Genomic DNA, 13,004 nt, shown 5'->3' on the forward strand with positions numbered 1-13,004 from the left:
ATGGCTTGAGACCCAAAATGGAAAGTACCATATTACAGCTACAGGGGTTGGGGGATTGAAGAGGAAGTAGAAAGGCAATACAGAGAAACACCATGTTCCTTAAATAATCACTATTCACCACAGAAAGAGATCATCCAATCTGCAGTTTTGACAAGCAGGCAAAGCACTGTGAGGAAGCTGGTGCTGACGTTGTCAAAGATTTAATCTTTCATTTGAAAATATGCCCGTACAAGGAACATGTTATCAAATTAAAAGAGTAAATGCACAGAGTGCAAGTATGCATGTAAATGCATGTTTATGTGCAGATGCTCTGTAAAATTATGTCTGCATTCACTCAAACCCCACATACTTACGAACACAGAAGAAAATGAGATTACCAAGAAGAGGTGACATGATGACTGAAGGAGTTCTCTGGAGTGCTGCTGAGACTGGCTTCTTCTCTGTAACATAGACAGCAGAATCTGCTTTCTCACTTGTTGCACTGGACACAGAGGGTCTGCAAAAATACACATTGCATAGCCTTTAGTACAGAACAGGAATTGCAGTCTGTCTTCAGAATGCATACAGAAAAGTTTCTTGTGTTAGTAGCACCAAAGAGGTAAAAGTTTATCACTTAAGGAAGTGAACTTGGTCACACCTGAGGTGAAAACTATGTAACTCGCATTGTAACCATAGGAACTAATATTAAAAATTTCTGGTGCAGTAAACCCTGAAGAGAAAGAAAGTATTTTTCAAGGCAGTCACAACAAACCTAAGTAGTAAGCAAATTGCCATGTTCTTCCTGAGTTAAGCCAGTAGACTGAATGCAAGATTGTATTCTAGTACTCTTCCCTGTTCCTATTCCACATAATCCTTAACTTTTACATGTCAGAGCTTCAGACTCACTTAAATTAAGCTAATGTAGCAGCACTGAGTTTGATAGCAACCGCATATAATTTTTTTTTCTTTAAAGAGTAATTATTTTGGTCTGCTTTCCCTCATCTCTATAGCAAAGAACATGCAACAAGATATAGGAAGATTACTGCTGCAGCAAGAAACCTCTTTAGTTGCATACCCACAGCATTTTACTTATGAGAAAGCTCTTTTGTGTGTTTGAACAATGGGCTTGTTCTCTTTCTCTGCCAAGGAACCCACACTAAAATCCCATTCAAAAACTACTCCTCTCCTGTAACAAGCACAGTTTTGCTTCTACATATTGCAAAAAAAAAAAAAAAAAAATCTATTTGTCACTTACCTCTCCTCAAGCAGTACTGCACGTGCTAAGTGAGCCCTGAAAATGGACTGGATGAATGTCACAGTCTCCTCTTTTTCCTCCCAGTCAGAAGATGAGCTCAAAGAGTTTGACACACGAGACATACAGGAGTTCTGCAGAGTAATCAGATCAAAGAGAACTGACCTTTTAGAAATCGACAGAAGCTTTGACAATTTTACTCCTGATTTTGAAAACTGCAGTGGAACAAACATTTCTGTCTTTTAGTCTGCAGTCTTTATGGTTCTACAAGCAGCAATGCAAGCCTGACTGTCATACAAGCTTTGAAACATCTGCATTCAATTAATGAGACTAGATACCTGCAAGGAAAGTTCATTTATTTCCCAGGAAGAAAACCACCTAAAGTCAAACAAGGTAAGGCAACCTTCATGATGGATATGCTTTCTGCTTGTATCAAGCAAAAGTATTCAGTCCTATCGCATCTGGCCTATTTGTTCATATAAAATTGCATTTAAAGTGCGACCACATGGACAATCTGTGTGGAAAATTCCAAATTAATTTTAGCCTGCTAAAGGGCAACAGGACGTTCATATAATTTGGCAAATGATTTACAGAAGAAAAAAAGTTTAGTCGATAAGGAAATTTTTTCACATACAGTGCTGAGCTATCTGGAACACGTTTGACACGACTAAGATACTGCAAGTCTTTAGCGGAGCAAGCCACATGCAAGATTACTTTTTAAGCCAATCAAAGATGATCTCTAAATCCTTATTTCTGAATTTCAGTGACAAAGGTTTGCCTATTACTACAATGACTCAATGAACATGAGTGTAAGTGCAGTTTTCAATTACATTCCAAATTAACGAGTTAAAGGTTATGTTACTAGCTGATGGAAGAACCAGAAAACTCAAAACAACAACAAAAAACACAGGACACTTAGGTACAGTCCATAATGCAGTGAAATTACAGCTCTACTTCTGTGAACTAAAGAAGACAAAGTAAAGCTAGGGAATTCATTTATTATCCTTCTGGAATTACAATGGTGCTGCTCACCAGAGCATTAAAATAACTATACTGTGTGACATGGAGAATTAAGCGTGGAAGTATAGTACCTCACACAGAAAACTAAAAATAATGGAATTACTGGATACCAATTACCGTTTTTCCAAGGCTATGCCTGTTGTGAGGTTTTGCATCATGCACCCCACTACTCAGTAACAGTTTCTGTCGAGCTAAATGTCCTCTGAAAGCTGCCTGAAGCACAACAACCGCCTAGCATTGAAAGAAAGAAAGAAACATTAGCTCCCTTGGAAGATGGCACCTACAAATTAAAATAGAAGTCCAGAGGGAAGAGGCACACAAGCAAAATAACTTTTCCCTGTGCAATGGATACTGATGGTTTGACATTTTCTTAGGTTTAAGGGATCCCACCCATCTACTTCACAGACACTCTGCCACAGTCCAGAGCATCCCCAGCATATGTGGGATAAAAACACCCACAGACATACATCTTCTGGGTTTAAATTCAGCCTAAGAGGTGTTCATGATTGTTCCCATTAAACGCAATTAATTTCTGGCCACCGGTACTAGCCTGTATTTCACAGATAGAGAAACGTTATCCCATTCCCATATTACACTCTGGCTCCTCAGCAGGCTCTGGGATGCTCTGGGATGACCAGAAACCAAGCCAAGCCCGGCAGACCACTGCAGTGATTATGCTGAACGTACAAGTTGGAGATTTTGATAGAGAATTTTTACTCAGAGATTTTACTACATTCTAATCAACAAAAAGCATCTAGATGTAACACAGCATATTTGTATCACATAAAATTTGTTCTAATTTCTGAAAGTATGACTTCTTAATTTTCTGGAAAAAACATGTCTAAAGATACTATGTTGTGCAATTTGAAAAACAGTTTAATCAAAACGTGCAATGTTTATGCAAAACATCGATCAAAAAGTGACTAAACTGTCACAAAGTCAATTTCTTCAGAACACTCTGCAACATTTCTCCTTAGGAAAGGCTTCAAATTCCTACTTCAAATCTTTCTGATGATTCTTAAAAGTGAAAATGAAAAACATATAGAAAACTTGAGATCAAAAGGTGAACACTGCCAGCCTGAAAAACAAAGATAGTCTCAGTACCACAGCTCACCTCACAATAAAACCTCTTTAAAAATAAAAAAAAGCTATTTGCTTATGCTTTTATACAAGTTAAATGTGATTCGCTGTTTTGTTTGGTATCATAAAAATACTCACCTCATCCAGAGCAATATCTTCTTTCTGAAATGGAAAACGCCAAAGTTAACACCAGAAATGTATACGTTTCATCTAACAAGTATTTTCCAAATTTTTCCCAACAAACATACAAAGAAAATATGTGTCCTACCTCCCACCCTGAAAACTCAGAATGTAAGCTTGAGAAAAACAAGTTTTTTCATCTTTGAAAATAGCTTTTTGGAGTCAGGTGAGAGGGCTGTTCAGCCTGGAAAAGAAAAGGCTCTGAGGAGACCTTACAGCAGCCTTCCAGTACCTAAAGGAGGCCTGTAAGAAAGTTGGAGAGGGGCTGTTTACCAGGGACTGTAGCGATAGGACAAGAGGTAATAGGTTTAAACTAAAAGAGGGTAGATTTAGATTCGATATTCAGAAGAAATTCTTTACTATAAGGGTGCTGCTCACGGGAAACCTGTGCTGGAGCAGTTTGCCCCTAAAGGAAGGACTCCATGATATGGACCCTTCATATTCTTCTGGGAAGAAAGGCTGGGAGAGCTGGGCATGTTCAGCCTAGAGAAGAGAAGGCTGTGGGGTGACCTTGTTGCGGCTTTTCAATACTTAAAGGGGGCTTATAAAAAAGATGGAGAGCAACTTTTTGCTTAGTCAGATAATGACACGACAAGGGGGAACAATTTTTAACTACAAAGAATGTTTCAGTTCTGAAATGCTATTCTGGTCACTCAAAAACAGACATGAAGGTGCCTAATACCTGGTTTCTTTGTTTGTGGTTTTGTCTGTTGTTGTTTTTTTAATTTGATTTAACAAGTAGTTTCAATAGCTTAAACAACATTCCAATAATACTTTAACGAACAGTTGAAATAATAAGAAAAAAATTCAATACCTTTAGGACTCATACCCCTTACTCTAGCTTTAGCTATCATGTCGTTTACCTGTAGTCTCAATTGGAAAGTTAGCCAACTCTCCCAAGTACAGGTGCAAAGCCCTAACTCTATCCTTCACAAGAATATTCAGGAAGAAGAAGGTCAAACAGTTATCATGAAAGCTTGCATTGATGTTACAGGCATTAGTTCCCAGAAAGTCTTCTGAGGCACTTTAGAGATGCTGGACACATCGGCAATACATTGTGCTTATTAGTTTGGGCTCTGCTCCAGTGCTAACACTGTTGCCAAGATGCAGCAGGCAGGAACTCCGTGAGAAGAGGATCCAAGGAGTCAACACTACCAAGGGAGCACTGCTATTGCTCCCTTCAGTTTCTCACCCAGGCTCCCCCATTTAGAAACTGTCCTTCTCACAGCAGAAACAGGGTTCTAGGGAGAAAAGGCAAAAGCAGCAGCAGGGAGGACTTGAAAAAAAGTGGTGGAAGAGAAGATGGCAGTAAGGAATCTGACCGGGAAGCACTGCTGTAGTTCCTGGAGCCCAGCAGCAGGTTACTCTAGATTCTGAAACGAGAGTAAAATGCAGAAGTGGGAGTCCTCATTGCTTCCCGATAGGGGACTCTCACCTTGTTTTGGTACAACTTCCACGACCTCTGAATGCATTTGGCTGCTTGTTCCTTCCTGTGATCTTCTTCGCCTTTAACTGTGCAGACTGGTGAGGACTGAGAAGAAGAACCTTTAGCTTAGTACACTAAAGATTAGTTAGAATTCTGAGAGGGGAAATCGGTGTCAATTTTTCTCAAGTCAGCTGTAACCTGAGTTTTTAAACATTCAACCTGCCTACAGGGTAGAAGAAAGTTAGAGGAAAATCTTAGCTCTGAATACTGCTCATGTTCAAGTTCATCATCAGGATGACTTAACATAAAACACATTCCTGTCCCCATTTTAGCAGTTAGCTGAGCACGGGAACAAAAAGGTTTTCATTTACACATACTTCTACCTTTCTATGCATTACTATAGCAGTAAGAACTCCCACAGTGGAAACCAATGCTTTGTTGATAAGAAACTTTTTTTTTTTGTGCATCTGTTATTGACAGACTGAGAACAAATGTCAGAGTACCTAATTTTACAATTTTTCTCCAGAGAACACTAATATTAATTAACCTAGGAGCTCTCTCATGTCTCTTCCTGACAGCTGAGACCCCACAGTCATCTTTTTAAGCTTGCTGATGTGTTGTGTTGGCCATCACGTGACACTGACAAGACAGAAAGCTTGTGTAAATTGATATAACTCTACTCTTCTGTCTTGAAGAAATTAGTTAATTGGAGGAAAAAAGAGAGAAAGCAAGAACAAAACAAGATTTTGTTCTGGTTATTTCTCCTGAGGTGTGGTTGCACGTTCCACCTCTGGCCAACTGATCTTTTTGATCCCTAAATATCATACCCATACTAATCATTCTACTTCACTTGCCAAACAGAAGTTATAACTGCAATTTTAAAAGACTAATCTAATATGTTGGTGTAAAATTCTAAGTAGAGGAACAAGAGATTTTACAGAGTCTGAAAAAAGCTTCTTGATTCTGTAAGAAGGATTTATTTATAACCTTTAAAATACTGAGTTACAGGCTTAAGCTTAGCAAATGGATCATGTTATATTAAAAATGACAACCTACTATTAAAATGAAAAATTGGTAGGAACTTAGTGATAATTACAAATAATGGGAACATTTCAATAAATAGATGGTTACTGGCCAAGAATATACATAGCCTGCAGAGGAAAAAAAGGGGCTGTTCACTGGCTGTTTTTAAAAACATGTTACTTGGTATTCAAAACATCATCTAGCATCTATCAGCCTATAACACAAAAAAAAATCTAACCCAAATTCCTACAAATTGCGCAGTATATCAAAAATAGTACCTTCTTAAGCTTACGGACATTTTTATTTATACTTTCGTATTACCTGTAATTTCAGGGTATATTAATTTTAAAGTACAAACAACCAAAATCCCCAGTAATACTTCTCAGCTAGTTTTTAGTGAAATGAGATTAACATGACCACCCTGCATCTGAAAGCGTTTCTGTCAGAGCCCACTCATCTCCATTGACCAGCTACAACAACATTTGGCAAATGGACAGAAGACTGCAAAGATATCAAGTTCACCTATATTTCATGGAAAAAAAAAAAAAAAAAAAGCAATTGAGTACACAGGCCTATTTAAGACTGGCCAGAAGGATTAAGGACTGCACAAATACAGTTACCAGAAAATCCAGAATTGAATCCAATTATGAATATCTCAACTCTAGAAAAACTTCAATTCAAAAGGAACAAGAGTTTATTTTATTGTATTGGCATCTTCTTTAATTGTTTACTTAAGCGTGGTGCCCCATCAGCAGGGGAACCAAAAACCACAACAACTTGGTTTTCATCATGATTAGTACTCTATATCTGGTAAACCTTCCCATGAAAGGGTGCTCAACTTCCATGCAAACAGAAGGGCTAAAGAATATTTTTTGATTGGACAGCACATGTGCCCTAATTAATCATCTGGTCAGAGTAAAAGCACTGCAAAGAGTCTTTGTTGTTGTTGTTGTCTTTTGTCAGTCTGCCAGTGAGCGCACTTACCTGTCTGTCCAACTTTAACTTTCAAACCTTACAAGACCTCCCTCCCTCTACGGTATCTGATTGAAATTAGCTAATGGGCTTAGGTGTTACAAGAAGATATAAATTAATATCACAAGTATAATTTTTTTCTCTTCTTAGGAAGGAAGGCAAAAAATACTTAAGTATGAGCTTTTTTGTAATATTCCACTGAATAAGAAAAAAAGTGATGGTAGGGCAGGTAGGTAGTTACTAAGGTAGCTCCAAAAAAAACCCTTAGTAGCAGTGGCGATTATTGAAACAACTTAACTATAAACTCTGGAAATTAACCATCATTCAGAGTCTCTATAACAAGATGCTTCTCTGAAAAGACAGATCTAGCAGCTATTTAGACTATCAGCTCCATTTGCAAGGTATCAGATGCAAGGAAAAAAAAAACACTTTTCTGTACCTTATTAAGCTTTTCCATTGTATCTTCTGCCATTTCACTCTTCTCTTCCTCCAGTGTTGCCTCTGATTTCCCAACTTTCTGTGTAAGGACCTGGATTTCCTCACTATGGTTGGAAAAGCAAAGATGTTTGTAGCTAGAAATTTTCTGTTTTTCCTGCTTTGAATATGCTAAACCTATTTCACAAAATTGGGTTACTTTGTGCTTTTTTTTTTTTTTTTTTTTTAAAGGCCAAAGTGGAAAACTGTTCTCAGGATAACATGATACATATTCTCACGGTTACAGACACCGAGCATCAATTTTCAAGTTGTGATAGCACAGTCCTAAGTTAAAATTGAAAAGAAAGCGGCCCAAGGTTACAATGGTACCCTTGATACTATTAATAATGCCTCTAGATCTGAACTGATGACTGATAAACATGAAACTGTGGCAAAGTCCTGTCTTACAAAGTGATAATGCAATCACTTTCCTGTCCCCCACTGCACAGGATTATTACCAACAGTAATACAAAATAAATGAACTACATAGAATGACATATTGGCAGTGGTCCAGAAGCATAGGCTAAGGTAAGGTAAAGATACAACAGGTTTTTTTTTTCTTGTAAAAAGAAATGTCTCAAGCACAGCATAGCACTTCTTTTCCCACTCATTTTTATTATAATCTAATTCTTCTTTCTACTATACATCTCAGACTTCCACTTCCTCTAAAATCACTCTGTAGAATTCCTCCCCTGACAACATACTCCATTCCTCCAAAACATTTTTCATTAAATAAATTCCCAGCTTCCTGCAGTTGATCTGATCTATGAATTTTGAGCCACTTCAAAAGAGAATTATTCTTTTTTTTTTTTTTTTTTGTTCTGAAAGGAGCTACTAATACAGAATATGATACCTTGAAGTCTGTTCTTCCATACTTTTTTCTTCTTTCTTATTCTGCCACTTCTGCAGCTCCAACTCCACTTCAGCCTTTGCCTGCAGCAACTGCTTGATATCTAATCTATACAGGTACAAGAAAATCTAAGTAATTCTTTAAAAAAATCTTATTTTACATGAACAAAGTAACTATTTTTTGTTTAAACTTATAAATAAAATGAAATTTTAAAAGTAACTAAACATTTAATTTATCCTTTTAAATAAAGCAAAATGCAAACACATTTTTCAGAACCAGAAAGCCTCTTTGCGTGCTCTCACTATACATTTTTGTTCAAAGACGAGTTGACATGGGAGGCAGAGCATCTTATTAGCAATACATAGCTCTGTGCACATCTCTGCTCATGATCAGATTAACCTGCCTGCCCTTACGCACTGATGCACCAAACTAGTCTAAACACTTTAAATTGGAAATCAGTTGCTTACTGGAGAGAAAAGAAGACACATGGCATCACATGGCAGAAGGCAGGCTTAAATGGAGAAAGCGGCAGATCAGTAAAAAAAAGTTTATGTCACAAAAAAAGGGAAATTTTTACAGCAAAATACATGCAAGAAGTGCTGCCTAAAGCAGCATATAACCCTTCAAAGGCTTTTACTTGTGTCTGGCAAAATGATATGGTGTGAAAAATGCTTTAGAAACGTGCAGAATTTCTCATTTTCCATCATCTTGCTTACTTTTTGCCCCCCTCTATTACTTAATTTTGCAACACCAAGAGGACTAGAAGACGCCTCTGACAAAAGCTGAGGAGATCCTTAACAATTTGTCTTTTTGCTGAAAATGTGAAGAATTGATTGCGTTGTTCTGTAAGGTAATATGAATAATTCTTACCTACAAAAGCGACAACATCTCAGAGAGTGCTGTACTTACTCTTTACTAAGTAGGAGATTTTGAAGTGCTCTCCTATCACTCTTCAGTTTCTTCACCAGCCCTCGGAGGTGATGGCATTCTTTAACGTGGTCTACCTGTTGAGAGGCTGGATGATCCAGGTCTGCAGAAGGTGAAGATGACACAGCAAGTAACTGTGATGACTCGCTATCTGCTGGTGATACCCGGGTGTTCTCCATGGCACCTAGTTTCTAAAAAGGATAAATTTACATACACAAAAAAAATACCACAAATGCAAATAGAAGAGGAAAATTAAATTTAACATAAAACAATTTCACTTAGGCCATGAGAAAAGATCAAACAGAACCTAATCCTAAAACATGCATTTACATTCAAGTCTGATAAAAGAAAAAAAGGGAGGAAGGGGACATGGTGCAGACATCAGTTCACATGTGCGTGCTACAATACGCAATGCTGATACATGCCATGAGCACAAGCCAGTGGTTTTGTATTTTCTGCTTGGAGATAGGTAAGACAGCCACGTGACTATGATCACTCACCTTTTCTAGTTCCATAATCCGCCTCATCAGCCTCTGCTTGCTCCATTCATTGTAATCTAAACACAAAAACGAAGCTTTAAACAGGAAACTGTATCAGTGAATTAACTTTTTTTTGTTGTTGTTTTTTTAACTTCTGTCCATACAAAAAGACCACCTAAAGATCACTGAGCCTCAACTTTAAAGATGCAGTAATGAAAAGATTAAAACAGTCTTGAAATATCTGACTTCCTATACCAGTTAGCTCAAAAAACAATATACCATTCATGTTTATCCATTTCCAACAGATACAAATAGTTTTCCAGCAAAAACTTAATCTTAAGTGATTCCAGTCCAGAACCTCTCGGGAATAATAATAAAGGAATGTCTTGCTGGAGCAGCATCCCCACAAGTAAGGGAGAGACTATTGTAAGAAATTTCTCATTCCAAATTCTGCCTATCACAAATCTCCATCTTTGTCTTGTCTCCCTTATTTCTAACATTGTTGTGTCTTGCCCTCTCTCTCAAACATATTTTTCAAATGTACCTAAATCCCTTGCCCCTCATTCACCAACTTTTAGCACCTACTTTTTGTTATATTGGATGCAAGAGAAGTGCTCACTACGTGATCTAGATCTTCTTTCAGACTCCGATTCTCATTCTGTAATTCTTTGATGTTCCGGGATAATCTCAGGACAGCAGCGTTCAATGCCTTTAGTCGTTTTTGGGTATCTTTGCCCTCTGTACTTGAAAAGAGTCAAGAACAGAAAGTTAACTTAAAAGCAGAGAACAAAAAAGCAGCATCAGAAAGAATGGAACAGCCTCACTGTCCAAGTCAGCTGGCTACAGTAACTGTTTCACCTCCCTCCCTGACAGCATTTCACAACTTTCTTGATTTGAGGAGTTGAACGCTTTTTCCTAAAACAATAGTTAAAGATTGTCTTGCTCACTTTCACAATTCTTGCGTGAGTTGTATTTATTTATTCTTCTAAATGTTTTGTTAACTAATCATATAATGCTTTACCAGCGATCTATGGACCAAAAGATCAAAACACACTTATCTACAGCTAATGGAGAGACTTCTCCAAAAAGCTGTTCAGCACAGAAAGCTAACCTGCGTGTACTGAATTGCCTTTTTTTTTTTCGACTCAACAAGCAAATTGAGATTGGGAGAGCAGGCTATACACAGGAAAAATAACTCAAATCCAACATATAAATGTATTTTACACAGAAGTGTAACTATAAACGCTTTAATATGAAAGAAACTGGTCCTGAGACTGTGAACCCCTAAGAAATTTCTCTAAGGTACATTTCAATCAGTGAGAAATTTGAAACGGATTTGGAGGATATAGCTTACATTGATGTAGTTGGAATGAGAGTCACCAGAAAAGGGAAATTCTGCTTTCCTGTGTTAAGAATGCTTTAAATGTCAGTGATTTTGCCTATTTTTTTTTCCTAATAAAAGGAGGAAGAGAACTCAGCTTCCAGATGTTCAAAGTTGCAAAGTTTGATCACAAAACAGATTTCTAGTGAGATGAAATAATTGTTCCCCATCACTATGAGAAAAATCTTGAAAACTTACTTCTGAAAACAAAGGATATACTTACTTTTGGACAAATGCCAATGACATACACAGAACAGTTTGTGAAGGAACCTTACATCACTTATTCACTGAAATAATTGTAAGATGAAGGGGAAGACAGTCTACCATTAGGCTAAGTGAAAAGATACCTAATTTACCTTTTGGAAATTAAAAGGGAATGAAGGCAGGAAAACAAATAAATAAAGCTGGTCAGGTATCATGGATGACTATTCATAAAACTGTCCCAAGCAGGGAGTAGAAAAAAAAATCACTAAAAATAGGAAACGACAGAAATGATAGAAATCATAACTGTATGACTGGGTGCCATTATTTCAGGCTCATCAAAACCAAACTGAAACAACTGCAGACCATGTTGACGGTTTGAAAATTTGTCTAGTCTTTAGCTGCAATTGGGAACCACAACCCCACGTATAAACACTCATAGTTCAGTGAAAATACTGAAAAGAGGAGCTAAACGCCATTCACTTCAGCCAGAAATAATGTAGACAAACATCATGAAAGAAACACACTCCTACAACTCCTTCTATGTGCCAGAGTCCTGACCTTCAACAGCACCTATTATTTCAGTGCTTGGCCTCTCAAGTAGAGACTGACACTCATATAATTGAGAGAGACTGCCCTGACCACTGCTTTTTGAAGCTATGAATAAATGAGGACAAGGAAGAGACCCGATGATTCATTTTCACCTGTGACTAAATTAAGTGTGATGGCTTACAGCCTTGAGAGGCTAGTCACTGCATGCCTGAGCCAAGGGAAGAATTTAAAGAAAAAAAAAGGTGACAAACCAAATCCCTGTTTTCAAACCACAAGAGTCAACAGAAATCAACAAAACACAACTAGTGCACATAATGACCCACGAAGAGCTTTCATGTTTCTATCAATCCATATAATGACAACCAAAATTAAGATAGCTGCCTGTGCTTAAAACAAAGCCAAGAGGACAAGCAAATTTGGAAGTGGTGTGCTTCACTACTGCAATAAATTTTCCTACCCCACAAGACAGTTACCTTCTTCTCAGCTCAACTAACACTCCCTTGCTCTCCTCTCTTACTGTAGCTTGGTCTTTTGCCTTTGTGCTTTGATTTTTATTTCCTCTGTATACCATTTCTCACGGCATGTTTACCCTCATCACCATCTGTACACCTGCGCACTGGTGACAAGCACCAACACAAGCTTCTCTGACAATGTCTTACTAGCGCCACTCATGGATATCTCACTTAAGACACCCTGAGCTTTGGATCTGTATCTCTGTACCGCAGGAAAATCAAGTTTACTCCAAAATAACTTCAGTGCAGCACGCACCATAGAGCGAGGCCCAGAACTGACTCAACAGTAAAATGTCAAAATTCTATTGAGTTTGTTTTAATCAGCAGTCATATCAGAATAGGCATAATTATGGGGGAAGATGGATTTTATTTAACAAATAAACTTTCAGAGCTTCTGTGGACTTTTTAAATAGCTCTAGCATTTTTCCCACATCCACAAAATGATCTATCTACAGAAAAAAATGTGACTAAGACACATGCTAAGGCTATGAAGCTAACCAAAGCAGTATGAAAAAGCAAATCCAGCAATCTAAATGACAAAATAAACAGTTCCCATGTAATTGTTTTCCAAAGTAGTATATGAGTGATATATGAAACATATATACACTAATATCTGCTTCAAAAGAATGAAACATACTTTTTCCTCATAGTTTCAGATTTTGCCAGGAGGACTTGGAGACGGTGAACCTGTGAAGT

At 37.6% G+C, this 13,004-nt stretch overlaps 1 protein-coding gene across 2 annotated transcripts in view; it reads right to left on the bottom strand.

Moving 5' to 3' along the window:
- The window catches only part of IQCE (IQ motif containing E), a 31,415-nt gene that overhangs the window by 10,263 nt on the left and 8,148 nt on the right, over nucleotides 1-13,004 (bottom strand). For both annotated transcript variants that reach the window (XM_040574908.1, XM_040574909.1), the window contains 11 exons: nucleotides 12,946-12,995; nucleotides 10,248-10,405; nucleotides 9,684-9,739; nucleotides 9,166-9,374; nucleotides 8,260-8,364; nucleotides 7,372-7,474; nucleotides 4,947-5,042; nucleotides 3,470-3,493; nucleotides 2,369-2,482; nucleotides 1,235-1,365; nucleotides 378-496 (listed from right to left, as the gene is read on the bottom strand). In XM_040574908.1, the coding sequence (XP_040430842.1) occupies nucleotides 378-496; nucleotides 1,235-1,365; nucleotides 2,369-2,482; nucleotides 3,470-3,493; nucleotides 4,947-5,042; nucleotides 7,372-7,474; nucleotides 8,260-8,364; nucleotides 9,166-9,374; nucleotides 9,684-9,739; nucleotides 10,248-10,405; nucleotides 12,946-12,995 (1,165 nt within the window). The remainder of the gene's footprint in view (nucleotides 1-377; nucleotides 497-1,234; nucleotides 1,366-2,368; nucleotides 2,483-3,469; nucleotides 3,494-4,946; nucleotides 5,043-7,371; nucleotides 7,475-8,259; nucleotides 8,365-9,165; nucleotides 9,375-9,683; nucleotides 9,740-10,247; nucleotides 10,406-12,945; nucleotides 12,996-13,004) is intronic.

Source organism: Cygnus olor, chromosome 15 (genome assembly GCF_009769625.2).
Source record: "Cygnus olor isolate bCygOlo1 chromosome 15, bCygOlo1.pri.v2, whole genome shotgun sequence".
Lineage (NCBI taxonomy): Eukaryota > Metazoa > Chordata > Aves > Anseriformes > Anatidae > Cygnus > Cygnus olor.